Source organism: Octopus sinensis, linkage group LG29, assembly GCF_006345805.1.
Source record: "Octopus sinensis linkage group LG29, ASM634580v1, whole genome shotgun sequence".
NCBI classification, from domain to species: domain Eukaryota; kingdom Metazoa; phylum Mollusca; class Cephalopoda; order Octopoda; family Octopodidae; genus Octopus; species Octopus sinensis.
The window spans coordinates 5,042,688-5,070,187 of record NC_043025.1 but is presented as its reverse complement, the minus strand read 5'-3'; the positions used below and the strand labels follow the sequence as shown (position 1 = coordinate 5,070,187).

The following is a 27,500-nucleotide window of genomic DNA, read 5'->3' as shown; positions in this document are numbered from 1 at the left end:
GGAAAAATTGTATGTGTAGACGATCTTTAATTAATGATCCAATTTGGTACAGAACCAAAATACATTGTACAAATTGTTTTGGAGTTTAATTAATTTCCAAAGACAACAACGAAAAACTCTTCATGAAATGAAAATTAGATTCTTCGTCAGGAATTACATACTGGTATGAATAATTACGACCAACAAGAATATACGAAGACCTTTCGAAGGATTTTGGTACTCACCTCTGTTATATATATATCTCTCTTTTATTTGTTTCAGTCATTTGACTGTGGCCATGCTGGAGCACCGTCTTTAATCGAGCAACTCAACCCCGGCACTTATTCTTTTGTTAGCCCAGTACTTATTCTATCGGTCTCTTTTGCCGAACCGCTAAGTAACAGGGACATAAACACACCAGCATCGGTTGTCAAGCAATGCTAGGGGGACAAACACAAACACACACACGCATATATATATACATATATACGACGGGCTTCTTTCAGTTTCCGTCTACCAAATCCACTCACAAGGCTTTGGTCGGCCCGAGGCTATAGTAGAAGACACTTGCCCAAGGTGCCATGCAGTGGGACTGAACCTGGAACCATGTGGTTGGTAAGCAAGCTACTTACCACACAGCCACTTCTGCGCCTGATTGTATATTTTTTAGGAAGGCATTTTAGGTTGGGTGTGATAGGCAGGATATGGCCAGTTTAAATACTAAAGGGTTAAAAAAAAAAAGTTTTAAACTATTTTGGTTTTATTAAATTAAATTAATTTGTCGTCCCATTTCAATTCATGCAGACTCCCTCCTCCCCCACCTCTGCGTCATGTGACACTTGTAATGTGTCCTTTTTTTTTTTTGAAGATGGTCATGTGATTTGAGGGCAGTTGGTTGCTGTTTCCAGTGAGGTGATCAACCTCATAGGATCTCCTTTGGATGCCTTCCAGTTGGGACTAGGTCTCATGGGAAGGCTATTTTTATGTATACATGTGTATGTGTGTATATGTGTGTGTATGTATATGCATATATGTCTAATGTAAATATGGACGTTTGTGTGACCACCAAGGGAATTGTCTAGGGGTCTCCGATTGGTCAACTTATTAATTACATGATTTATATTAAAGTGGACGTTCTGATAATTAGTAACGGTTGGGGAGGGATTGTCAGCATCAGTGACCAGCAAAGGTCACAGATGCTGACTTATAGGATTAACATGACTGATAGACAGCCTAAAGGGAGAGAAGTCTGATAAGGACAACCAAGATCCCAGTAGAAGTGTTAAACTGTAGTTTTATAGGCCTGCCACTGAAAGGGGTTGGGTAACCATATATTGATAATCTATCTAACTGTGTAGATTGTCTCATAGGATCCCCATTTTTAGGGGTTTCAGTTGTGCATACTATAGGAGTCACAGAGCACTGCTCCATGTGGTCCCTCAGTTTCCATCTAACTAGGAATATTAGGGTCTCATCTATTGTCTTGTAAACAAGATCCTCTGCATGGCATCCTGATGGTTCAAAGCCAGGAATCTGACCTGTTAGGTCCCCTGTCGATAACTAAACCCACGTCCTGCTACTGTCACTTTGATTTATTGTCATTGAGGTTTACAGTAATGGTTAAGGTTTTGTCGATGAAATAAAATACTGGTTAAGTATGAGCATCAATTCCTGGAAAGTTTGCCTCAATGCTGCATAGGAAATTTTGCTGCAAGACAAAAAAGGAATTACTCCACTCAGAGCAATAATTGCTTCAACCGATAAGAAAGGGTAAAGCTATTTCTTAACTCATTTAAAAACATTTCCTCAAATGAATAAAGAAATTTTAAATGAGTAAGAAATACCTTTACTTACTTACTTACTTGTACTGACATTCACCCTGGGCGGGTTGAGTCGGCTTCTTCTACCATGGAAGAAGTTTCGTGGGAATATGTGGATTTCACAAGCGGTCCCCAACAATCCCGCATATAGAGACATCCTGTTTGCCGCAGATTGTCCGCAAACGCAGGGACAGGACGACCAAGGAGCCGCCGGTTACCAAAGCAAACACTCCAAGGATTTTCACCAGAGCCCTGTCTGCCGGGTTGTGGCCCTAATACCACTTGGTGTCAGACCAATCCGCCTTGGGTGGCCCTACCAGGAACCGGAGTTCCCGACAGCATAGCTCTGACACTACCCGTTGCCAGCGTCCCTACCGCGCTGAGGAGGGGATGGACTTTGGGGACACAAACAGACACTCTGAGGATTTTCACCGGGTTGTGGCCCTAATACCACTCGGTGTCAGACCAATCCGCCTTGGGTGGCTCTACCAGGAACCGGAGTTCCCGACAGCATAGCTCTGACACTACCCGTTGCCAGCGTCCCCACCGCGCTGAGGAGGGGATGGACTTTGGGGACACAAACAGACACTCTGAGGATTTTCACCGGGTTGTGGCCCTAATACCACTCGGTGTCAGACCAATCCGCCTTGGGTGGCTCTACCAGGAACCGGAGTTCCCGACAGCATAGCTCTGACACTACCCGTTGCCAGCGTCCCTACCGCGCTGAGGAGGGGATGGACTTTGGGGACACAAACAGACACTCCGAGGATTTTCACCGGGTTGTGGCCCTAATACCACTCGGTGTCAGACCAATCCGCCTTGGGTGGCTCTACCAGGAACCGGAGTTCCCGACAGCATAGCTCTGACACTACCCGTTGCCAGCGTCCCCACCGCGCTGAGGAGGGGATGGACTTTGGGGGCGCAGACCTTTACCCCCTTCTTATTGGTTGAAGCATTTATTGCTCCAAGGGGAACAGTTCGTCTTTTGTCTTGCTGCAGAATTTCCTATGCAGCGAACTTTTCTACAGCCCCAAATCCTGAGGCCAGTTTTTTTCTGTGGCAAACTTTCTGGATTCAACTAGCATCAATCTGATAAATTCTTCTCTCCTCTCAGAGCTGCTGTCTCTCTACCGAAATTAAAAAGCATTATTATTTCACACCCTGGGCCCGATACTGCCCCTAAACCTCTCTTACTAACTGCTTCTCCTCTCTGTTTGAAAATGCCAAGAAGTGTCTCAGTTTTCGGAAAAGAAAGGGTTGGGTTGTTTTTTTTTTTGTTTTGTTCTTGTTTTTTGTGTGTGTGTTTTTTTTTCACCTGCTTTGGATTTGATATTTTTGTTCACTGTGTTTTTTTTTGTTTTTTTTTTGTTTTTTTTGTGTGTGTGTGTTTTTTTTTCACCTGCTTTGGATTTGATATTTTTGTTCACTGTGTTGTTTTTTGTTTTTTTTTTGTGTGTGGTATTTAAATTTATTTTTTTGTCTTGGTGTTCTTGTTCTTCCTTTTCTGCTACCGTTCCTGCCCCTCCCCTCCAATTTATGAGTGCACTAACATCTTGCTGTTGAATTTCGAGGGGGTCAAGACTTTTATGTTTGGCCCTGTTTTTCATTTGATTGTTCGTTTGTTTTTGCTGTTGATGGTCTTGGTGATAGTGGGGGTGGGGGGTGGAGTGGGAGTATCAGGTTTGGAAGCACTCCATCGGTTACGACGATGAGGGTTCCAGTTGATCCGTCAACGGAACAGCCTGCTCGTGAAATTAACGTGTAAGTGGCTGAGCACTCCACAGACACATGTACCCTTAACGTAGTTCTCGGGGATATTCAGCGTGACACAGAGAGTGACAAGGCCGGCCCTTTGAAATACAGGTACAACAGAAACAGGAAGTAAGAGTGAGAGAAAGTTGTGGTGAAAGAGTACAGCAGGGATCACCACCATCCCCTGCCGGAGCCTCGTGGAGCTTTTAGGTGTTTTCGCTCAATAAACACTCACAACGCCCGGTCCGGGAATCGAAACCGCGATCCTATGACCGCGAGTCCGCTGCCCTCACCACTGGGCCATTGCTTTATCAGGGTAGCTTTCAATTTAACCTATTAATATCATCAATTTTACAATGAGGCAGTGAGCTGGCAGAGTCGTTAGCATGCCAGGCAAAACACTTAATGACATATAATTGATTTTTACGTTCTGAGTTCAAATTCTGATGAGGCTGACTCTGCCTTTCATTTGTCCTTTTGGGGTTGGTCAAATAAGGACCAGTTGAACAGTGGGCTCGATGTAATTGACCTACCCCTCCCCCAAACTTACTGGCCTTGTGCCTAGAGTAGAAAGGATTATTATTATTATTATTAGGTGCAGGAGTGTCTGTGTGGTAAGTAGCTTGCTTACCAACCACATGGTTCCGGGTTCAGTCCCACTGCATGGCACCTTGGGCAAGTGTCTTCTACTATAGCCTTGCGCTGACCAAAGCCTTGTGAGTGGATTTGGGAGAAGGAAACTGAAAGAAGCCCGTCGAATATATGTAAATATATATGTGTTTGTGTGTCTGTATTTGTCCCTCAACATTGCTCATGAACAACCGATGCTGGTGTGTTTACGTCCCCGTCACTTAGCGGTTCAGCGAAAGAGACCAATTGAATAAGTACTGGGCTTACAAAGAATAAATCCTGGGGTCGATTTTCTCAACTAAAGGCAGTGCCCCAGCATAGCCGCAGTCGAATGACTGAAACAAGTAAAAGAATAAAAGAATTACTATTATGATTATTATTATTATTATTATTCAACATTTGATAGTTTCAGGCAGATTTCTACTGCATCACCTGCTACACCTCCATGTTGCTGGGGTGTGTGTGCAGTATTGTGTGTTCTTTTTTTTTTGTTTTTGCTAGTACAATTTGGGTCCAAGCTCTTCCTGGTATTGTATTGCGTCAGTTTCTGTTTTTTATGGGGTCTGGTTGCAGGTTTTTGTTGTTTTAGTGTTTGTGTTGTGTGTGTAATGTGAGTTGCGTTCTTCTGTTGGGTATCCACCCTGTAGAGTACCTGTTGTGGGGTTGTTTATTTTATTGGACCTTTGCTATATAGAGGGTGGCTTGTCTTTGTGGGTGGTTTTATTTGGGTTGTATTATTGAACCGATAGTGCCTTGCGCAGGATGTGGGCTGTTCCTGGCAGGGCTATTTTTTGGATAGTGTTTAGTATCAAGGGTTCAGGTCTAGCATTTATGTTTTTGTTCATATGTTTTTTTTTATCATACCGAATGCTCGGGTTATTACTGGTATTGTTTTCACCTTCATACCCCACATATCTAGGACTCTTCAATTTTGAGGTCTTTGTACTTCGACGATTTCTCCACTTCCTTTTGGGCTGTATTTTGGTCAGCAGGGAACTGCAATGTCTGTCAGTAAGCAGGTGGTTTTTGCTTTTCCAGTCCTTGATTACTATGTCTGGGCGATTAGCCTTTACTTCTTTGTCAGTTTGAACAGGCACATGCCAGATGATCGTGGCCCGGTCAGTGTCATGTACCTTGTTTGGCACATGTTTATACCACTTCCTGTGTTTATGTTGTAGTGTTGGCATATTGTCCAGTGGATATAACTACGTACTTGGTCTGTATATATATATATACTTTATTTTAAGCAGCAGAAAATTCAACAAAATCTGTTACTCTGAGTTTCTCGTTGCCGTTCATCAGACAGTTTTTGCTATAGAATATATAAGTTCCATTCTAGCAAAAACTGTCTGATGAACGGCAACGAGAAACTCAGAGTAACAGATTTTGTTGAATTTTCTGCTGCTTAAAATAAAGCATATTACTCTACCACTGGTATTTGAGTACTCTTTTTTCCACCTTGTTTCACATTTATGTGTTTACTCCGGTCTATATATATATATATATATATATATATTCAGATTGGGCAAGGACTGGACTTTCATTGTTGTTGTTGTTATTATTACTATTATTATGTTCTTTGTTCTTCTTTTGTTCTTTTACTTGTTTCAGTAATTTGACTGCGGCCATGCTGGAGCACCGCCTTTAGTCGAGCAAATCGACCCCAGAATTTATTCTTTGTAAGCCCAGTACTTATTCTATCGGTCTCTTTTGCCGAACCGCTAAGTTACGGGGACATAAACACACCAGCACAGGTTGTCAAGCGCCGTTGGGGGGACAAACATATACACACATAAACATATATACGACGGACTTCTTTCAGTTTCCGTCTACCAAATCCACTCACAAGGCTTTGGTCAGCCTGAGGCTATAGTAGAAGACACTTGCCCAAGGTGTCACGCAGTGAGACGTCACCCGGAACCATGTGGTTGGTAAGCAAGCTACTTACCACACAGCCACTCCTACACCTATTATTATTTATAATTATTATTATTATTATTATTATTATTATTATCATTGAGGGTGGCGAGCTGGCAGAATCATTTGCATGTCTTTATGTTTTCAGTTCAATTTTAGCTGAGTTCAGCTTCACCTTTCACCCTTTCAGGGTCTATAAAATTAGTACCAGTTGAATACTGGGGTCAATGTAATGTAATTGACTTGTCCCCTTGTGCCAAAATTTGAAATCATTATTATTGTTATTAAGGTGACAAGTTGGCTGAACTGTTAGCACCCCAGGCAAATGCTTAACGGTATTTCGTCTGCCGCTACATTCTGTGTTCAAATTCCGCTGTGGTCGACTTTGCCTTTCATCCTTTCAGGGTCAATAAATTAAGTACCAGTGAGATACTGCAGCCGATGTAATTCAACTAATCAAAATGACACTCGGGTAAAATATACGAAGCCCCGTCTGATGAGGGTACACCAGGCACATGCATCACAACATACGTACATGACATGGTGATCTTGTATCAAGATAAACAGCACATGACCTAGCAGGTGGGGCCCAGTTAAAATTTTCTTCAGGTTGAGTAGCCTATCCCGCTCAAAAGGTCCCTGAATAAGGATTGTTTAAGGATGTTGAACGAAACACCTGTGTTTCTAAAGGTGAATTATTCAAACCCCAAAGAATCCCTCTCAACACATGGCTATGATGCTCCCCCACTACTTCTGCTCGTGATCAGAGATGCACATATCGTCAGCCACTAAGGGACATATTCAACTGGTTAAGGGCAAACAACTGACAAGCAAATCTGTGGTATTGAGCAGAATATTTGCTGTAGCCCATCTTTTATACCAAGACAAAACAACGTACATGATAACACTTCCAGTCAGTTAAGATCAGAAGCCATGAGAGCCACTGCCTGGTACTGCATCAGGGCATTAGCAAATCTGTGGTATTGAGCAGAATATTTGCTGTAGCCCATCTTTTATACCAAGACAAAACAATGTACATGATAACACTTCCAATCAGTTAAGATCAGAAGTCACGAGAGCCACTGCCTGGTACTGCATCAGGGCATTTATTATTATTATTATTATTCAACATTTGATAGTTTCAGGCAGATTTCTACTGCGTCAACTGCTACACCTCCATGTTGCTGGGGTGTGTGTGCAGTATTGTGTGTTCTTTTTTTTTTTGTTTTTGCTTGTACAATTTGGGTCCAAGCTCTTCCTGGTATTGTATTGCGTCAGTTTCTGTTTTTTATGGGGTCTGGTTGCAGGTTTTTGTTGTTTTAGTGTTTGTGTTGTGTGTGTAATGTGAGTTGTGTTCTTCTGTTGGGTATCCACCCTGTAGAGTACCTGTTGTGAGGTTGTTTATTTTATTGGACCTTTGCTATATAGAGGGTGGCTTGTCTTTGTGGGTGGTTTTATTTGGGTTGTATTATTGAACCGATGGTGCCTTGCGCAGGATGTGGGCTGTTCCTGGCAGGGCTATTATTATCATCATCTCCATTCTCCCCCCTCTCTGTCTCTCTGTCTCTCTCCAAATTTTTCTCTCACCCTCTCCCCTCTATTGCTCTCTCTCCTCAATCAAACCTTATTAACCACAGTTTCAGCTATTTTTCTTTTTTTTTTTTTTTTTTTTTTGTGCCGATAAAAGTTTGGTGTTTGGTTAAAAACTTGCTAACAATGCCCTGCCCAGCCACAATAAAAGTCTCTCACCCACCCAAACTGACCACATCAGGTTGTGGGATAAAGCTGCCATACTCACTTTTTTTTAAGTTGATTTTTTTATATATATATATATATATAATTTTTTTTTTTGTAATCTTTTAAAACTTTTTCATTATCGCAAACGAACTAACCAATTAGCGCATGCTTTTTTTTTTTGTGTTTTGGGTTCTTTTTGCAGAAATTGTCTGTTGCTGTGTGAGTTATTTTAACCCTTTCTTTACAATATTTCTTATAGAATTCATTACTTGTATGCATTTCAGTAAATCTTGATAAAACTACGTAGAATTTGGAAGAATTTGAAATAATTGTTTTGTTTTTCCATGGCATTGTGTATGAACCCCCATTTTAGCCGTTTAATTAACTTTCAGAGCTGTTAAACTCACTTCAAATTCATCTCATGAGGTGTTGAAATTTCCATTGCATAGCATTGTGCAATGTTACACAATTTGGTCTGTTGCAATCATCATCATCATTGTTCGACCGTGGTCGAGACAATGGAATTTACCATGCCATGCCAGACTTCACAGTCCATCATAGCATTACGGAGGTCCTGTTGCTGGATGCCTGTATCCCTGGAGATTACATCAGGGTAGGAGAGTGTGCGCCCTCTGGTATTGCAACCGTGGTCAGCCCTAAAAAGGATAAAAGGCAAAAATTGACCCTGGTGGGATTTGAACTCAGAGCATAACTGAAAGAAATGCTGCTAAACATTTTTGTCCAACATGCTGATGGGTTTGCCAGCTCATGGCCTTCATAATAATCCTTGCTACAATAGTTACAAACCCTGAAATTTTGGGAGCATGTTGTGTCTGGGGAGAGTCAACAACTATTGAAAAGGTTTGCACGATGCAACGAAAATTTTAGAAAAATAAATAAATGAGTGGAAACTGGACCAGTGAGTGTGTTAAATTATAAGACACCAAAAGAGAATGACCCTCCCCTGGCACAACAAAATATGCTTCAACACACAAACTCACATAAAGAATCTTGCGAACCAAATCCTTATACATTTTGTTATGGGAGAATCCTGAACACCCCCCCCCCATGTGACTGAAGGTGGACTAATCGATTACAAGTGAAGTGCCAGGGGGGGGGGTGTAGTTGATGGGGTTAGTTTGTCTTACGAAGAAAGGCTGAAGATACTCGACCTTTATTCTCTAGAAAAACGCCACCGCCGAGGTGATCTCATTCTTGCTCACAACATCATAAGCGGAAAGTGTAAACTCTCGAAAGAGCTGTTCTTCATGCCTGCTCCTGAGCTTCGGCTGTGGGGTCACTCCGAAAAGCTCTATCTGCAACGATTTCATCTCAATCGAAGGAGAGGGGCTTTCTCCGTCCGGGTTGCGGATCCGTGGAATAAGCTGCTGGACGAGATAGTGAAGATGCCGACGACCGGCGGTTCAAAGTCTCCCTTGACCACAAGCGGCCTGAACTCTTTACATGAACACCACCCTGTATATAACTCCATGTCCCCCTACATGGCCTTGCTTTTTGCTTTTTGAGCCAAAAAATTAACTAACTTTGACCGTGTTGGTTTACCGTGTCAGTTCAATGTGTGTTGGTTTAACAGTCACTAGTTGAGCAGTCAATAGTGAGAATATCTTACCTATGTTCAAGTAGTACAGGGTGTGTTCCGCATTAGCATACATTTCTGTGACAGGTTATTTTCAGGTAACCATAACCAATAAATTATTTGTGGCTATGCCATTTTACACCAGACATATATATACCCACGTCACTAACACATTTATAATTATTTCACATCGTCAAGACAAGTGCACACAAATATATAAGGAGGCACGTTTATAAGATACTAGCATTATCGCCCGGCGTTGCTCAGGTTTGTAAGGGAAATAACTATATAAGCATTTTTAGAGATGTAAAGTATAATAGCCATTTCAATATGGCTAACCACAAAGAGGGGCGTTACTGTAGCTTTTTACGTTCTGAGATTTAATAATAAATTTTTAGAGAGTTACTTCCCTTATATAATTGCAAAAAAATGCATTAAAAATGGGAAAAATGATGGTAAATTTTTTTTTAAATCGTAGACGCATCGTAGACGCACGCTAATACCCAGAAGGGCTCGATATGAATCACGACTATAAGATACCCGAATTTGGTTAAACTGCACCGCAAAATGTGGGAGTAGTTAGGAATCTAAATCGTAGGAGACAGACACACAACTTGACTTTTATATATAAAGATATTCATTTTAATATTCTTTTGATGTCAACTTTGCCATGCTTTTATGGAAACAGACACTAAATGATGATGATACAATGGGCTTCTTTTAGTTTCCTCTGATAAGGCTTTGGGCAGCCTAGGGCTATAGTAGAAGGCACATGCAGTGGGAGGGACTGAACCCAGAACCAGGCGGTTCGGATTCAAGCTTCTTAACCACACAGTGTTTAACTTCCATTTTTTCCCTGCTGGCATGGGTTAGACAGAAAGTAATCAGGATTTTCCGTGAAAGTGATCTTCCTGTCTCAAACTCTTACTCCTGTTTCTCAAGTAAAGGTACCCCTGATGTGTGATGGAAATTTCGACACTTCATGAAATCTATTTAAAGTGAAATTAACAGTTCTGTGTTCAATTAAACAGCTCAGACGGCTCACCAGCAATGTAGCACATTCTCAGATCAGATGAAGGATACTTGCAATACAAGTGCAACTTTGGAACGTTTCCATTATATTAATTCAATGTTTCGCTTAGAACTGAACTGAAATGGTAACAGGTTTGTACCAGAACCAAAGGTGGTTTCAAGGAGATCGGTATCGAAAGGGTTAAATTAAATTTCTTTGTCTATTGTACTTCCTCATGTATTTATTTATTTAATTAAATATATATACTTTTTTTTATTGTGTTGATTCCATCATGTTTCATCTTTATCAACTGCATTTCTTACCTATTCTAATTCGTCAATCTTCCATTCATTAGTCTCATTTTTATCAATCACTTTTGTCTAATAACATTTTATTTTCAGGTGAGAGCAAAAGACTCTGATGTTATTCAGGTTGTCTGTCCACCCGCCTGTGTCTCTGCCTCTGTGGCTGTACATGTTTTTGTTTTTTGTTTACCTGTGGTGATCATTGATGAAATGTTTCACTTCTGTGTGAATGAACGTGAAAGACACTGATAGTCATCTCTGTAACTGTTGTTGTTATTATTGTTGTTACTGTGAAGGTGAGTGGCTGAGTGGTTAGGGTAGTAGTAGTAGTAGTGACCCCCTTCGGTCATACACTGACCATGGGTTTGCACCTAGAGAGTTACCCTCTGAGGCACAAGTCTGGGCAAGGTTGTTTCATGGAAGACCAGCAGTCGCCCATGCATACCGGTCTCCCCTCTCCACGCCACCGATGTTGTCCAAGGGAAAGGCAAAGGGGCCGATACAGCTTGGCACCTGTGACGTCGCAACTCATTTCTACAGCTGAGTGAACTGGAGCAACGTGAAATAAAGTGCCTTGCTCAAGAACACAACACGCCGCCCGGTCCGGGATTCGAGCTCACAACCTCACGATCGTAAGCTCGACACTCTAACCACTGAGCCACGCGCCTTCACAGTGGTTAGGGTATCCGGCTCATAATCAATCATAAGGTCACAGGTTCAATCCCCAGTGGCATGTTGTATCCTTCAGCAAGACACTTTATTTCATGTTGCTCCAGTCCACTCAGCTGGCAAAAAAATGAGTTGGACTTGTATTTCAGAAGGGACAACCTTCTCCCTGAGAACCACATTAAGGGTACGCGTGTCTGTGGAGTACTCAGCCAATAATGACATTGGAGCTCAATGCTGCCCAGCAAGCAACTCACCAGTTCTTGCCAAACTGCCTCACCCATCTCGCAAGAGTATATATGTATGTGTTTGTGGTTTGTTGATGTAATTTATCTCGTTAGGGTTACCTAATGACTTTATAAACTGATAACTGTCTCAGTATGTGTTGTTGTTGTTGTTGTTGAACCCCTGGTTATCTCTGACCTATTATGGCCTGTTTTGAGATGTGTTTAACGTGTCACCATATTGTCTTTCATTTCAGATCATTAAGCACAGTACATATTAATTGCACTTTCTATTAATTAACTAGATCCATCCTTCTTTAAGATGGTTGGGGTGTGATTTTTGTGTCGCTTTGGCTTCTATTTCTTGCAGGTTATGTGACCACGTGGACGCTCCTTCAGTATCTTCTGTATATGTGTTTGCGTGTTTGTAAATATATATATGTATGTTTCTCTGAATATATTCATGTGATCGTGTTTGTGTATGACTGTGTGTGTGTGTGTTTAACTTCCATTTTTTCCCTGCTGGCATGGGTTAGACAGAAAGTAATCCGGATTTTCCGTGAAAGTGATCTTCCTGTCTCAAACTCTTACTCCTGTTTCTCAAGTAAAGGTACCCCTGTTGTTCATTTTCAGTTTCTTGTGGCAAAGATCCCTGGCCACAGGAAATTTTTACCTTGCTTAGAAACAGGTAAGAATTGATGACGAGGAGGATATCCAGTCAGAGAAAAAAAATCTTCTCTGTTTGATGGCATGTCGGACATTTTTTTTCCCTAAAATCATGTCTCAGAAAATCACCCCAGATCCTTTATGTGAAGTTGGGGCTCCCTTAAGTTTTTATGCATTAAAACTTTTCTTTTTTTTCGGAATATGCAGACATGGTTGGTATATATATATATACTATATATATATATACATATATATATATACATATATATATATTATATATATATATAATATATATATATATATATATATAATATATATATACGTATATATATACGTATAATATATATATACGTATATATATACGTATATATATATATATACTATATATATATATATATATACGTATATATATCGTATATATATATATAATATATATATATATATATACATATATATATATAATATACATATATATATATATATATATATATATATATACGTATTATATATACGTATAATATATATATATTACGTATATATATATATATATACACACATATATATGCATATATATATATATGTATATATATGTATATACTTGGAAATGGATGTGTGGTGTTTGATCATATAATAACATAAATAATATATAACCATATGCATATATACATACATATATATATACAAACCTACATCTATATGTATATATAGATGCATATATGGGTACAGGACATAAAAAAAAAACGTTGAACACAATGAGAAACGAAGACATTTGTTTCCATGTTTTTGTTTCTATGTTTTTGTTTCTCATTGTAGTCAATGTTTTTTTTTTTGGTGTCCTGTACCCATATATGCATGTATATATACATATATATATATATATATATATACGTATATATATATACGTATATATATATATACATATATTATATATATATATATATATAATATATATGTATATATATGTATATATATATAGGTTAGGGTATCCGGCTCATAATCAATCATAAGGTCACGGGTTCAATTCCCAGTGGCATGTTGTGCCCTTCAGGAAGACACTTTATTTCATGTTGCTCCAGTCCACTCAGTTGGCAAAAAATGAGTTGGACTTGTATTTCAGAAGGGCCAACCTTCTCCCTGAGAACCACATTAAGGGTACGCGCGTCTGTGGAGTACTCAGCCAATAATGACATTGGAGCTCAATATATATATATATAGACATTTATACATAGGCACGGCTGTGTGGTAAGAGGCTTGCTTCCCAACCACATGGTTCCGGGTTCAGTCCCACTGCATGACACCTTGGGCAAGTGTCTTCTACTAATGTTTTGGGTTAACCAAAGCCTTGTGAGTGGATTTGGTAGAAAGAAACTGAAAGAAGCCCATCATATATGTATGTGTGTTTCTCCCCCACTACTGTTTGACAACCGATGTTGGTGTGTTTACATGCCTGTGACTTAGCAGTTCAGCAAAATGGACTGACAGTACCAGACTTTAAGGAAAAAAAAAAGTACTGGGTTTGATTCGCTCAACCAAAGAAAGAAAAATTCTTCAAGGCAGTGCCCCAGCATGGCCACAGTCCATTGATTGCAAAGGCAAAAGATAAAAAACTGTACTGGTACAATTGGGGGTACATTTGATATTTCATCTCATAGGGTACCCCCAAGACATTTTGACCCCTGCAGCTGTGGAAACATAGGCATTAAATGTAAAATATGATGATGATGAAAATGTGTGTCTGTCTGTCTGTCTTTGTGTCTATAACCCTGTATGTTTATATGTACCTGTCGTGAAATTCTGATGGGGGGGGCCCAGGAGAATACTACTGGCCCTTTGCGATGAATTTCATCAACCCAGGTGCTTGCGTTAATCACCTCGTTAAATTGTTTGTTTCGTTTGTTGTCCTGTGTTAATTAGTAGCAACTTTAATTCTCTCTCTAGATGTTACCGACTACAATAGCGTCGACTGGTTTGAACTGGTTCCTGCCTCTACTGTTAGTCAATGCTGTAAGTTAACGAACCTCTTTGCTCATTAGGTTCGCACTTGGTGTCGTCGTCGTTGTTGTTGTTGTTGTTGTGGCCCCTATTATTATTGTTGTTGTTGTCCCTTTTTAGTTTATGGTGGTGGCGGTCGGTCATTTTCATGTTTGCTCCCATCAATGCACACAGCACCCTCTTTCCCTCTTGTCCCCTCCCTTTCTTGGTCCACATTTTGGGGCCCTACAGCAACCAGCTGAGATGTGGCCCCATTATAGGTGAGCTCTTCAATCAGTCCCTGCATGGAGGTAAGAATCTTCTTCAGCTTGTTCTTTTCATTGTCAGTGGTGTTGTTAGTATTATTATTATTACAAGCGACCCATCCGAAACCCCCCTCCCCGTCTTTTTCATCCCCTTTCCCATCACAAGTTTAGAATGCACCACCCTCTGTCCCCTACGCTTGCCCCTATTTCTTCTCTGCCCACAGTTTTCTATATTTCTCCCTTGCTAACTACTCGGGTTATTTTTTCGTTGCCTATATTTGAGTTTTTCCATCAGGTACCATGTGGAGGTAGGACCACTGCTAGGCTTGTTGTTGTTGTTGTATTCGTTGTACTTGATGTTGTTGCAAGCAGCTCCACCAGCGACCCCACCCCACCCCACCTACAACATCATATCACTACGTAAAATATTGTGTAGGGTTAGCTGCGCATAAACCAATCCCTATCTCTGTAGCCGTTGTCCTGCCTGTGGCCCCTTATTTAAACCTAGCCTCATCTGGCCTCTCACACCTACCCAACAGTGTCCTAAAAATAAACAATCACATCTTTGAAATCTCAAAGCTATGAGATAATGCATGATTAATTCAAAACAAGGCCAGATTCAGCCTCTCACACCTACCCTACAATGTCATTCTAAAACCAAACAATCACATTGAAATCTCAAAGCTATGAGATGATCCGTGATTAATTCAAAGCAATGTGGATAAGCAAGGATTAGGATTACATTCGACGGATTAATCTGAATGCTAAAGGGTTTAAGGTATTAACCCTTTAGAATTTAAGCTAGCCATCTCCTGTACAAATAGTCGACCTGTTTTATATTCAAACTTTCCAGATCCTGCCTCTCACACCTGCCCTACAATGTCATTCTAAAACAAACAATCATATCAGCAAAATCTCAAAGCTATGAGATGATCTTCACATCATCATCATCGTCGTCATTATCAAAGCAGTGAGCTGGCAGAATCATTAGCACACCACGCAAAATGCTTATCAGCATCTCATCTGTTTTTACATACTGAGTTCAAATTCCACTGAGGTCGACTTTGCCTTTCATCCTTTCAGGGTCGATAAATTAAGCACCAGTGAAACACTGGGGTCAATACAATCAACTAGTCCCCTCCCCTAAAATTTCAGGCCTTGTGCCTATAGTAGAAAACATTATTATTATTATTATTATTGAGTGAGAGAGCAGTGCATGCCATCAAAGTGACACTGGGGTAAAATATACGAAGCCCAGTATACCCATCATGACTACCTGTCTGATAAGGGAACACGAGGCACATGCATCACAACCATATGTGCGCGACATGGTGATCTCATATCAAGATAAACAGCGCATGACCTTGCAGGTGGGGCCCAGTTAGAATTTTCTTCAGGTTGAGTAGCCCATCCCGCTCAAAAGGTCCCTGAATTAGAGTTGTTTAAGGATGTTGAAAGAACCACCCATGTTTCCAGAGGTGAATTATTCAAACCCCAAAGAATCCCTCTCAACACACGGCTATGATGCTCCCCCACTACTTCTGCTCGTGATCAGAGATGCACATATCGTCAGCCACTAAGGGACATGCTCAAATGGGTAAGGTCAAACAACTGACAAGCAAATCTGTGGTATTGAGCAGAATATTTGCTGTAGACCATCTTTTATACCAAGACAAAACAATGTACATGATAACACTTCTAATCAGTTAAGATCAGAAGCCATGAGAGCCACTGCCTAGTACTGCATCAGGGCATTAGCAAATCTGTGGTATTGAGCAGAATATTTGCTGTAGCCCATCTTTTATACCAAGACAAAACAATGTTCATGATAACACTTCCAATCAGTTAAGATCAGAAGCCATGAGAACCACTGCCTGGTACTGCATCAGGACATTAGCAAATCTGTGGTATTGAGCAGAATATTTGCTGTAGCCCATCTTTTATACCAAGACAAAACAATGTACATGATAACACTTCTAATCAGTTAAGATCAGAAGCCATGAGAACCACTGCCTGGTACTGCATCAGGGCATTAGCAAATCTGCGGTATTGAGCAGAATATTTGCTGTAACCCATCTTTTATACCAAGAGAAAACAATGTATATGATAACACTTCTAATCAGTTAAGATCAGAAGCCATGAGAACCACTGCCTGGTACTGCATCAGGGCATTAGCAAATCTGTGGTATTGAGCAGAATATTTGCTGTAGCCCATCTTTTATACCAAGACAAAACAATGTACATGATAACACTTCCAATCAGTTAAGATCAGAAGCCATGAGAGCCACTGCCTGGTACTGCATCAGGGTATTAGCAAATCTGTGGTATTGAGCAGAATATTTGCTGTAGCCCATCTTTTATACCAAGACAAAACAATGTACATGATAACACTTCCAATCAGTTAAGATCAGAAGCCATGAGAACCACTGCCTGGTACTGCATCAGGACATTAGCAAATCTGTGGTATTGAGCAGAATATTTGCTGTAGCCCATCTTTTATACCAAGACAAAACAATGTACATGATAACACTTCCAATAAGTTAAGATCAGAAGCCATGAGAGCCACTGCCTGGTACTGCATCAGGGCATTAGCAAATCTGTGGTATTGAGCAGAATATTGCTGTAGCCCATCTTTTATACCAGACAAAACAATGTTCATGATACACTTCCAATCAGTTAAGATCAGGAGCCATGAGAACCACTGCCTGGTACTGCATCAGCACATTAGCAAATCTGTGGTATTGAGCAGAATATTTGCTGTAGCCCATCTTTTATACCAAGACAAAACAATGTAGATGATAACACTTCTAATCAGTTAAGATCAAAGCCATGAGAACCACTGCCTGGTACTGCATCAGGGCATTAGCAAACTGTGGTATTGAGCAGAATATTTGCTGTAACCCATCTTTTATACCAAGACAAAACAATGTATATGATAACACTTCTAATCAGTTAAGATCAGAAGCCATGAGAGCCACTGCCTGGTACTGCATCAGGGCATTAGCAAATCTGTGGTATTGAGCAGAATATTTGCTGTAGCCCATCTTTTATACCAAGACAAAACAATGTACATGATAACACTTCCAATCAGTTAAGATCAGAAGCCATGAGAGCCACTGCCTGGTACTGCATCAGGGTATTAGCAAATCTGTGGTATTGAGCAGAATATTTGCTGTAGCCCATCTTTTATACCAAGACAAAACAATGTACATGATAACACTTCCAATCAGTTAAGATCAGAAGCCATGAGAGCCACTGCCTGGTACTGCATCAGGGTATTAGCAAATCTGTGGTATTGAGCAGAATATTTGCTGTAGCCCATCTTTTATACCAAGACAAAACAATGTACATGATAACACTTCCAATCAGTTAAGATCAGAAGCCATGAGAGCCACTGCCTGGTACTGCATCAGGACATTAGCAAATCTGTGGTATTGAGCAGAATATTTTCTGTAGCCCATCTTTTATACCAAGACAAAACAATGTACATGATAACACTTCCAATAAGTTAAGATCAGAAGCCATGAGAGCCACTGCCTGGTACTGCATCAGGGCATTAGCAAATCTGTGGTATTGAGCAGAATATTTGCTGTAGCCCATCTTTTATACCAAGACAAAACAATGTACATGATAACACTTCCAATCAGTTAAGATCAGAAGCCATGAGAACCACTGCCTGGTATTGCATCAGGGCATTTATTATTATTATTATTATTATTATTATTATAATGGTGTGATTGGCTGAATAATTTTTAAAAAAAAACAGACGACAAAATGCTTTATAGTATTCTGTTTCAGGTCTTGATGATTTGGTTTCAAATCCCAGCAAGGTCCACTTTCCTTTTCCTTCCTCCATGGTCAATATAATTAAGTACCAGCGAAGTGCTCAAAATGGCTCCCCTCGTGCCTCAGTTACAACTCTTTTCTTTTCTTTTCTTTTCCGTCTTCAGTATTGTTTGTTGCCGATTATGTCACATTTTTTTGTTTCATTCCCAATTCACGCATCTGTCTCTCGATATTGTCTCTCTTCAAATAGTTGGGGTTTTTTTGCTTGTTGGGTTTCTTTATTATTTTTATTATTTCTGTTTAATAATAATGTTCCTTTTATTCTCTCTTGTTTGATTTCAACACACACAGACATTGTTATTCATATATACACACACACACACATTTATCTTTATTATCATTATTATTATTATTAGTATTATTATTATTATTTATTATTATTATTACTATTAATGCATTCGAGCTTTGGTGTTGGAGAAGACTTTTACGGATTCCATGGACAGCAAGGCTCATCAATGGAGAAGTTCTTAAGCAGATCAGGCCGAAAATGTTGCTAGAAGCTAGGATCACCAAGCATAGATTGGCATATTTCGGTCATATTATGCGGAGAAAATCCCTGGAGAAGGACATCATGCTCGGAAAGGTCAGTGGCAAGAGAGGAAGAGGCCGACCAAGAACCCGCTGGCTTGACACCATCAGGAGTGATACCGGAATGGACATGGCCAGTCTGAAAGAAGCGGCCCAGGATAGAACTGACTGGAGGACACTGATCCAATGAGTGACTGAGAGTCGACTTCAACTGAGCGGATAGAGAGAGAGATTATTATGACAGCATGCTGGTAGATTTGTTAGCACCCCAGGCAAAATGCTTAGCACCATTTCCTTCTTTTGAGTTCAGATGTCATGAAGGTTGACTTAGCCATTCAACCCTTTATGGCCATCATAAAATAATTACCAGTTGGGAGCACTGGGGTTGATGCTATTGACTATCCCCCTCCTGCTAAAATTTCAGGCCTTGTGCATATGTTACCCATCATGAATACCCTGTCTGATAAGGGTACACCAGGCACATGCACTTCAACCATATGTGTGCGACATGATGATCTCGTATCAAGATACACAGCACATGACCTTGCAGGTGAGGCCCAGTTAGAATTTTCTTCTGATCGAGTAGCCATCCCGCTCATAAGGTCACTGAATAAGGGTTGTTTAAGGATGTTGAAAGAACCACCCATGTCTCCAAAGGTGAATTATCCAAACCCCAAAGAATCCATCTCAACACATGGCTATGATGCTCCCCCACTACTTCTACCCCTGATCAGAGTTGCACATATCGTCAACCACTAAGGGACATGCTCAACTGGTTACGGTCAAACAACTGACTAGCAAATCTGTGGCATTGAGCAGAATATTTGCTGTAGCCCATCTTTTATACCGAGACAAAACAATGTACATGATAACACTTCCAATCAGTTAAGATCAGAAGCCATGAGAACCACTGCCTGGTACTGCATCAGGGCATTAGCAAATCTGTGGTATTGAGCAGAATATTTGCTGTAGCCCATCTTTTATACCAAGACAAAACAATGTACATGATAACACTTCCAATCAGTTAAGATCAGAAGCCATGAGAGCCACTGCCTGGTACTGCATCAGGGCATTTATTATTATCATCATCATTATTATTATTATTGTTATTATCTTTGCATGTTGACCTGGTGTGGCTGTGTGGTAATAAGTTTGTTTCTCGACCATATGGCTCTGGGTTCAGTCCTACTGAATGGCGTTTTGGGCAAGTGTCTTCTACGACAGTGCCAAGCCAGCCAATGTCTTGTGAGTGGATTTAGTAGACAGAAACTGAAAGAAACACCTCCCCCTCCAAAAAAAAAATGTGTGTGTATGTGTTCTTGTCTTGATAGCATGATAATTGTAAATGAGTGTCACTGTCATACAAGCAGTGTCGTTCGTTTCCAATATCCTGTGAAAAACATATCTGGGCACTGAGGAAATATTACCTTGTCTGTTATTACTCCAATACGTTGTTATTACTCTAGTTTGTTGTTAACAGATGTTGTCATTACTCTACGTTGTTATTACCCAATATTGTTGTTATTCTCTGTCCGACCCTCTATCATTCTTACATTTTAACATCGTCCCATCTTTCAGTTTCTGTTATGATTGCTCTCTGTTGTGATAACATCAAGTCATAACCTTTTATTGCTCCATATCATATGATAATATATAAACTTATATCGATGTTATATTATATAGCATTTCTGCTCTGCTATTTCTCCATAGCATTTCTCCTTTTCCATGTTCCATTGCTGCACAGACAGCAAAACAGATGTTTAATACAATTTCAACGTGCTGTTATATTGTTTCATATATATGTATATATATATATAATCAAAATAAGCAACAGAATATCCAGAGATAATGCAGTACGATCGTTTCATGCGACTCCATTTAATTGAACAATGCAAACATTACATCAATTTAAAATGTAGAGCAATCTTCAGGTGCACAAAAAACATAGAATTTAATTAAATTTGTGTTTTTTGTGCAGCTGAAGATTGCTCTACATTTTAAATTGATGTAATGAAATGATTGCATTGTTCAATTAAATGGAGTCGCATGAAACGATCGTACTGCATTACCTCTGAATATCCTCGTTACTCATTTTGATTTTAATCATCTTATTTTAAATTGTATGGATAATACCATACTAAATTCTGGTGCCTCAAATTAAGTACCATAATCATCTGAATATATATATATATTTACATACATATATATATATTTATATATATTGTTATGTTGGACATATTGTACTTCACCGGATTGCATCGGGCTGTCAGATGAATTTTTTTTTTTGGGGGGGGGGGTGATTGTTTGTTTTTTCTGCTTGGTATTCCATCATTTGCCTGAAAAGAGGTTTAATTTCTTTGTATTTCAAAAATAATTAACAAAAGTTGTAGAAGAACAGAACTACCAAAAAAAAAAAATAATGTTACAGGCAGCTTTTGAATGTTTCTATTCGAAGGGGTTTTTCTTGCCATTATTTCACGGCCATAAGGTCGTGAGTTCAATCCCTGGCAGCACCTTTATTCCACATTGCTCTTAAATCCACTCAGCCGGCAAAAATGAGTAGTACCTGTATTTCAAAGGATCAGCCTTGCCACATTCTGTATCAAGCTGAATCTCCCCATGAATTTGCATTAAGAGTAAGCATGTCTGTCTGTGGAGCACTCAGCCACTAGCATGTTAATCTCACGAGCATGTTGTCCAGTTGAGGACTGCCTCATCAGGACCGATGGTGAGGCAGTCTTTGTGCTTCCAGAGCCACTGTTCTTTTACTCTTTTACTTGTTTCAGTCATTTGACTGCGGCCATGCTGGAGCACCGCCTTTAGTCGAGCACATCGACCCCGGGATTTAGTCTTCGTAAGCCCAGTACCTATTCGATCAGTCTCTTTTGCCGAACCGCTAAGTGACGGGGACGTAAACACACCAGCATCGGTTGTCAAGCGATGTTGGGGGTGGGGGTGAACACACACACACACACACATATATATACACACACACACACACACATATATATATACACACACACACACACATATACATATATACGATGGGCTTCTTTCAGTTTCCATCTATCAAATCCACTCACAAGTCTTTGGTCGGCCTGAGGCTATAGTAGAAGAAACTTGCCCAAGGTGCCACGCAGTGGGGCTGAACCCGGAACCATGTGGTTGGGAAGTAAGCTACTTACCTCACAGCCACTCCTATATATATATATATATATATTCATATATATGACAGGCTTCTCTCAGTTTCCGTCTACCAAATCCACTCACAAGGCTTTGGTCAGCCCGAGGCTATAGTAGAAGACACTTGCCCAAGATGCCACGCAGTGGGACTGAACCTGGAACCATGTGGTTGGGAAGCAAGCTATGAAAAAGAAATAAAACCCAGAAATTCTTTCACATTTTCTCAAAAGTTTATAAATTCCTGTGTTGCGAACATAAAATACCACAATAAAAATATTTTGCTCTTAATTCAAATAATATTGGGAAAGATTGAAATAAGTGAAGTATGGGGGGAAGGGGACAAAAAAAAAAAGAAAGAAAGAAAAAACAAGCGAATTCATTTGACAACCCTCCATGTTTTCTGTGTTTGTGAGATGAGGAATTTATTTCATGTGCGATGTTGTTTACGTCGATCAGACCAATGTCTTTATCTTGCTTGTTGCTTTCACTACGTTTCACCTGTTGCATGCTTCAGGTGTCTTGCGTTGAGCTCAGCTGTTGTATGGTAATTGCACCGAGTTCAACGCAAGACACCTGAAGATGGCTGGAGCATACAACAGATGAAATGTAGTGAAAGCCAACAATGAAGATGGGGGCACCAGTCCTGTAATATAAACAGTTGACCAATATACTTCGTATTACATTTTCGCTACATTGTTAGATATATTGTTCTTTACTGCATATGATATTTAATTTTGTACTTTTATTATATTGTTATGCCTGCATATCATTCTTCGATACATATCATTATTTCATATTGTACTCTGATTCATTATTGTATTTTATATTGTACTTTATTATATTGTATGACATTAATCCTTTAGCATTTAAACCAGTCGTATCAAACCCCAAAAGTCCATCTGTTTTTACTTTCAAACTGACCAGGTCCAACCTCTCACACCTACCCTACAATGTCATTCTAAATATAAACAATCACATCTTTGAAATCTCAAAGCTATGAGATAATGCATGATTAATTCAAAACAAGGCCAGATCCAGCCTCTCACACCTACCCTACAATGTCATTCTAAAAATAAACAATCACATCTTTGAAATCTCAAAGCTATGAGATAATGCATGATTAATTCAAAACAAGGCCAGATCCAGCCTCTCACACCTACCCTACAATGTCATTCTAGAAATAAACAATCACATCATTGAAATCTCAAAGCTATGAGATAATGCATGATTAATTCAAAACAAGGCCAGATCCAGCCTCTCACACCTACCCTACAATGTCATTCTAAAAATAAACAATCACATCATTGAAATCTCAAAGCTATGAGATAATGCATGATTAATTCAAAACAAGGCCAGATCCAGCCTCTCACACCTACCCTACAATGTCATTCTAGAAATAAACAATCACATCATTGAAATCTCAAAGCTATGAGATAATGCATGATTAATTCAAAACAAGGCCAGATCCAGCCTCTCACACCTACCCTACAATGTCATTCTAGAAATAAACAATCACATCATTGAAATCTCAAAGCTATGAGATAATGCATGATTAATTCAAAACAAGGCCAGATCCAGCCTCTCACACCTACCCTACAATGTCATTCTAAAGATAAACAATCACATCTTTGAAATCTCAAAGCTATGAGATAATGCATGATTAATTCAAAACAAGGCCAGATCCAACCTCTCACACCTACCCTACAATGTCATTCTAGAAATAAACAATCACATCATTGAAATCTCAAAGCTATGAGATAATGCATGATTAATTCAAAACAAGGCCAGATCCAGCCTCTCACACCTACCCTACAATGTCATTCTAGAAATAAACAATCACATTGAAATCTCAAAGCTATGAGATAATGCAGGATTAATTCAAAACAAGGCCAGATCCAGCCTCTCACACCTGCTCTACAATGTTATTCTAGAAATAAACAATCACATCATTGAAATCTCAAAGCTATGAGATAATGCATGATTAATTCAAAACAAGGCCAGATCCAGCCTCTCACACCTACCCTACAATGTCATTCTAGAAATAAACAATCACATCATTGAAATCTCAAAGTTATGAGATAATGCATGTTTAATTCAAAACAAGGCCAGATCCAGCATCTCACAGCTACCCTACAATGTCATTCTAAAAATAAACAATCACATCATTGAAATCTCAAAGCTATGAGATAATGCATGTTTAATTCAAAACAAGGCCAGATCCAGCCTCTCACACCTGCCCTACAATGTCATTCTAAAAATAAACAATCATATCATTGAAATCTCAAAGCTATGAGATAATGCATGATTAATTCAGAATAAGGCCAGATCCAGCCTCTCACACCTACCCTACAATGTCATTCTAAAGCTAACCAATTACATCTTTGAAATCTCAAAGCTATGAGATAATGCATGATTCATTGAAAACAAGGCCAGATCCTGCCTCTCACACCTACCCTACAATGTCATTCTAAAAATATACAATCTCATCATTGAAATCTCAAAGCTATGAGATAATGCATGATTCATTGAAAACAAGGCCAGATCCTGCCTCTCACACCTACCCTACAATGTCATTCTAAAGATAAAAAATCAAATCTTTGAAATCTCAAAGCTCTGAGATAATGCATGATTAATTCAAAACAAGGCCAGATCCAGCCTCTCACACCTACCCTACAATGTCATTCTAAAAATATACAATCTCATCATTGAAATCTCAAAGCTCTGAGATAATGCATGATTAATTCAAAAGAAGGTCCAGATTCAGCCTCTCACACCTGCCCTACAATGTCATTCTAAAAATAAACAATCATATCATTGAAATCTCAAAGCTATGAGATAATGCATGATTAATTCAGAATAAGGCCAGATCCAGCCTCTCACACCTACCCTACAATGTCATTCTAAAGCTAACCAATTACATCATTGAAATCTCAAAGTTATGAGATAATGTATGATTAATTCAAAACAAGGCCAGATCCAGCCTCTCACACCTACCCTACAATGTCATTCTAAAAATAAGCATATCAATATCTCGTATCTGTGATAATTCCTGATTAATTTTTCAAAATGCGAATAAATAAGGGGTTGCATTTGTCCGTAACCTTAATGCTAAAGGGTTGAATTTTAAATTTCGTTTCTTTGATTCTATTTGAAAGTTACTCGATGCCATAAACTGCAGCTGACTGCGTCTTTCTAATTTCTGCATTTTTTTCTTTTTTCTTTTTTTTTTTTGCAGCAAGAAGACGCAGGAGCAGCATTGATGACCGGTGCTTCGATGCACCGAGTGCACCAAAACGTCCACGCATATTCTTTACAGAAGAACAGAAGGAGATTCTACGTCAGGCGTATGCGCAAGATCCGTACCCCAATCAAAACACCATAGAAGTTTTGGCTAATGAGCTGAATGTTGGCGTTAAAACTGTTATTAATTGGTTTCACAATCATCGTATGCGCGCCAAACAGCAACAGCATCCTGCGAACAGTAATTCCAACTCACAGCCTGATGGTTCGTTTAGCGTGAAAACCGAACCAAACGAGGATAGTTCGAACCATAGTGAAAGCTCAATCATTTCCGAGACGACCCCAGAGAGGAGCAGCAGCGACGGAGGTCAGTGGATCTTCCCTAAATTCGAACCCATTCAGAGGAAGCTGTCTTCGGAGAATTCGGTCGAGGCTGAGGAGGTGAGCGGCGGAGTGAGAGAGAAAGGGAGTGACGATTCCTGCCAAAACCAGAACTCTGTCGGTAAACCTCCGGCCTCCAAGCTGAACAACAACAGTAACAGTGGAGGTGGTAGTGGTGGTGGTGGCAGTAGCAGCGGCTTGCAGCCAACCTCTAACACGTCCGTTGTAAACAAGCGGAAACGCGCCAACCCTCAGTGGGTCTTCGAGGGGACCCAACTAGACAAAACCCAGAACCACGAAAACTTCAAGAGCGAGAAGAAGTTGAGTGCCGACACCGTTTCCAACAGGGACATTGAAGAGCTCGATGCCGAGGAGGAATTCGAACCGTCTGCGTTTTCCGACCGAGCCAGCAAAATACAAAAACTCCAAAAGCGTATCTCATCTGCTGATGAGGATTGGGAAGAGTTTGACCGATTTGCTAGTATTGAGAAAATACAGAAAAACCTAACTGCTATCCAAGACGATACATGGGAGTTTTGAATTACATAAATTTGGATTGTTACCGTTTTACACGAGGAAACCCATACCTGCTGTGGATCAGTGTATATGCATACATGATGCTGTGAGTGCACGTATGTATATGTATATACATACATGTATCAATACATACTTACCTATGAAAATGTATATGCACACATACATACACACGCTCTCACACACGCACACACACACACTCCCTCCCCCCACACACGATAGAGGTGATTATATATATATACATGGCTGCGCGTACCTCTGCACGAGAACACTGCATATGTTTTGTGTGCGTGCATGTTGGTGCGACTGTGTATCGCTGAAATTGCACTCCCCTGCATCTACCTGCATATATATATATATATGTGTGTGTGTGTTTTGATGTATATATATATATATATATATATACATATATATAATGTATGTATATATGTGTGTTGCTGAATGTGCAGTTGCATGTGCAAGCAGGCATACACATATAAGTGTATGTAGATACATACACACACATACACGCATATATATATACACTTGTATTTATGTGTGTGTGGAATATAAATATATGGGCGTTTGTGTCTATATAAAATATACAGAAATACATATGTAAACATGCATATATATATCTACACACATACACACCACACACATACATATTCCTTTCTCTCTCCCTATATATATATATATATATATGTGTGTGTGTGTATATACATATATGCACACACACATGCACATGTGTGTGTGTATAAGTATGTGTGTGTGTGTGTGTAAATGTCTAAGCTACACAATCGACAATTCTATATTTTTATAACCAGTTTCTTTCACTCTTTTACCACCTCCGGCCCTTTTCCCCCCCCCGCCCCACTCCCACCTCTTTCTTCTTTAATCTTTCCTCGCCCCCTTCCCCCCGTCTCTCACTCTTCTCTTTCTACACACACACACAGATATCTATATATATATATATATATATGTATATATATATGTATATATATATAATATATATATATATGAATATATATATATATATTATATATATATATATATTATATATATATATATATACACGCGCACACACACAAGAAGATAATTACATAATCAGTCCGTACAGACAATCCAACCGTGCAGCTCACCGCTGACCATGCGTGCGCCATTCACCGTACGTACACTGTGCGGGGTATGGTTTTTTTTTTGGGGGGGTTTTTTTTTTTTTAAATCTTTCCTAAAAAATTTTTTTTTTTCTTTTTGCCAAGTCACC

The 27,500-nt window shown here is 39.6% G+C and overlaps 1 protein-coding gene and 1 long non-coding RNA gene across 2 annotated transcripts in view; both read left to right on the top strand.

Annotated features, from left to right (window-relative positions):
• Positions 1 to 26,343, top strand: part of LOC115225997 (homeobox protein cut-like 1) — a 94,342-nt gene extending 67,999 nt beyond the window's left edge. The window contains exons 16-17 of the mRNA XM_036514794.1: positions 14,244 to 14,309; positions 25,335 to 26,343. Coding sequence (XP_036370687.1) covers positions 14,244 to 14,309; positions 25,335 to 26,260 — 992 coding nt within the window. The 3' untranslated portion in view covers positions 26,261 to 26,343. The remainder of the gene's footprint in view (positions 1 to 14,243; positions 14,310 to 25,334) is intronic.
• On the top strand, positions 7,488 to 11,558 carry LOC118768427. The gene is made up of 3 exons (XR_005004242.1): positions 7,488 to 7,497; positions 11,046 to 11,049; positions 11,465 to 11,558. It is a non-coding gene; the product is annotated as an uncharacterized LOC118768427 (long non-coding RNA).
• Positions 26,344 to 27,500: the final 1,157 nt, after the last annotated feature.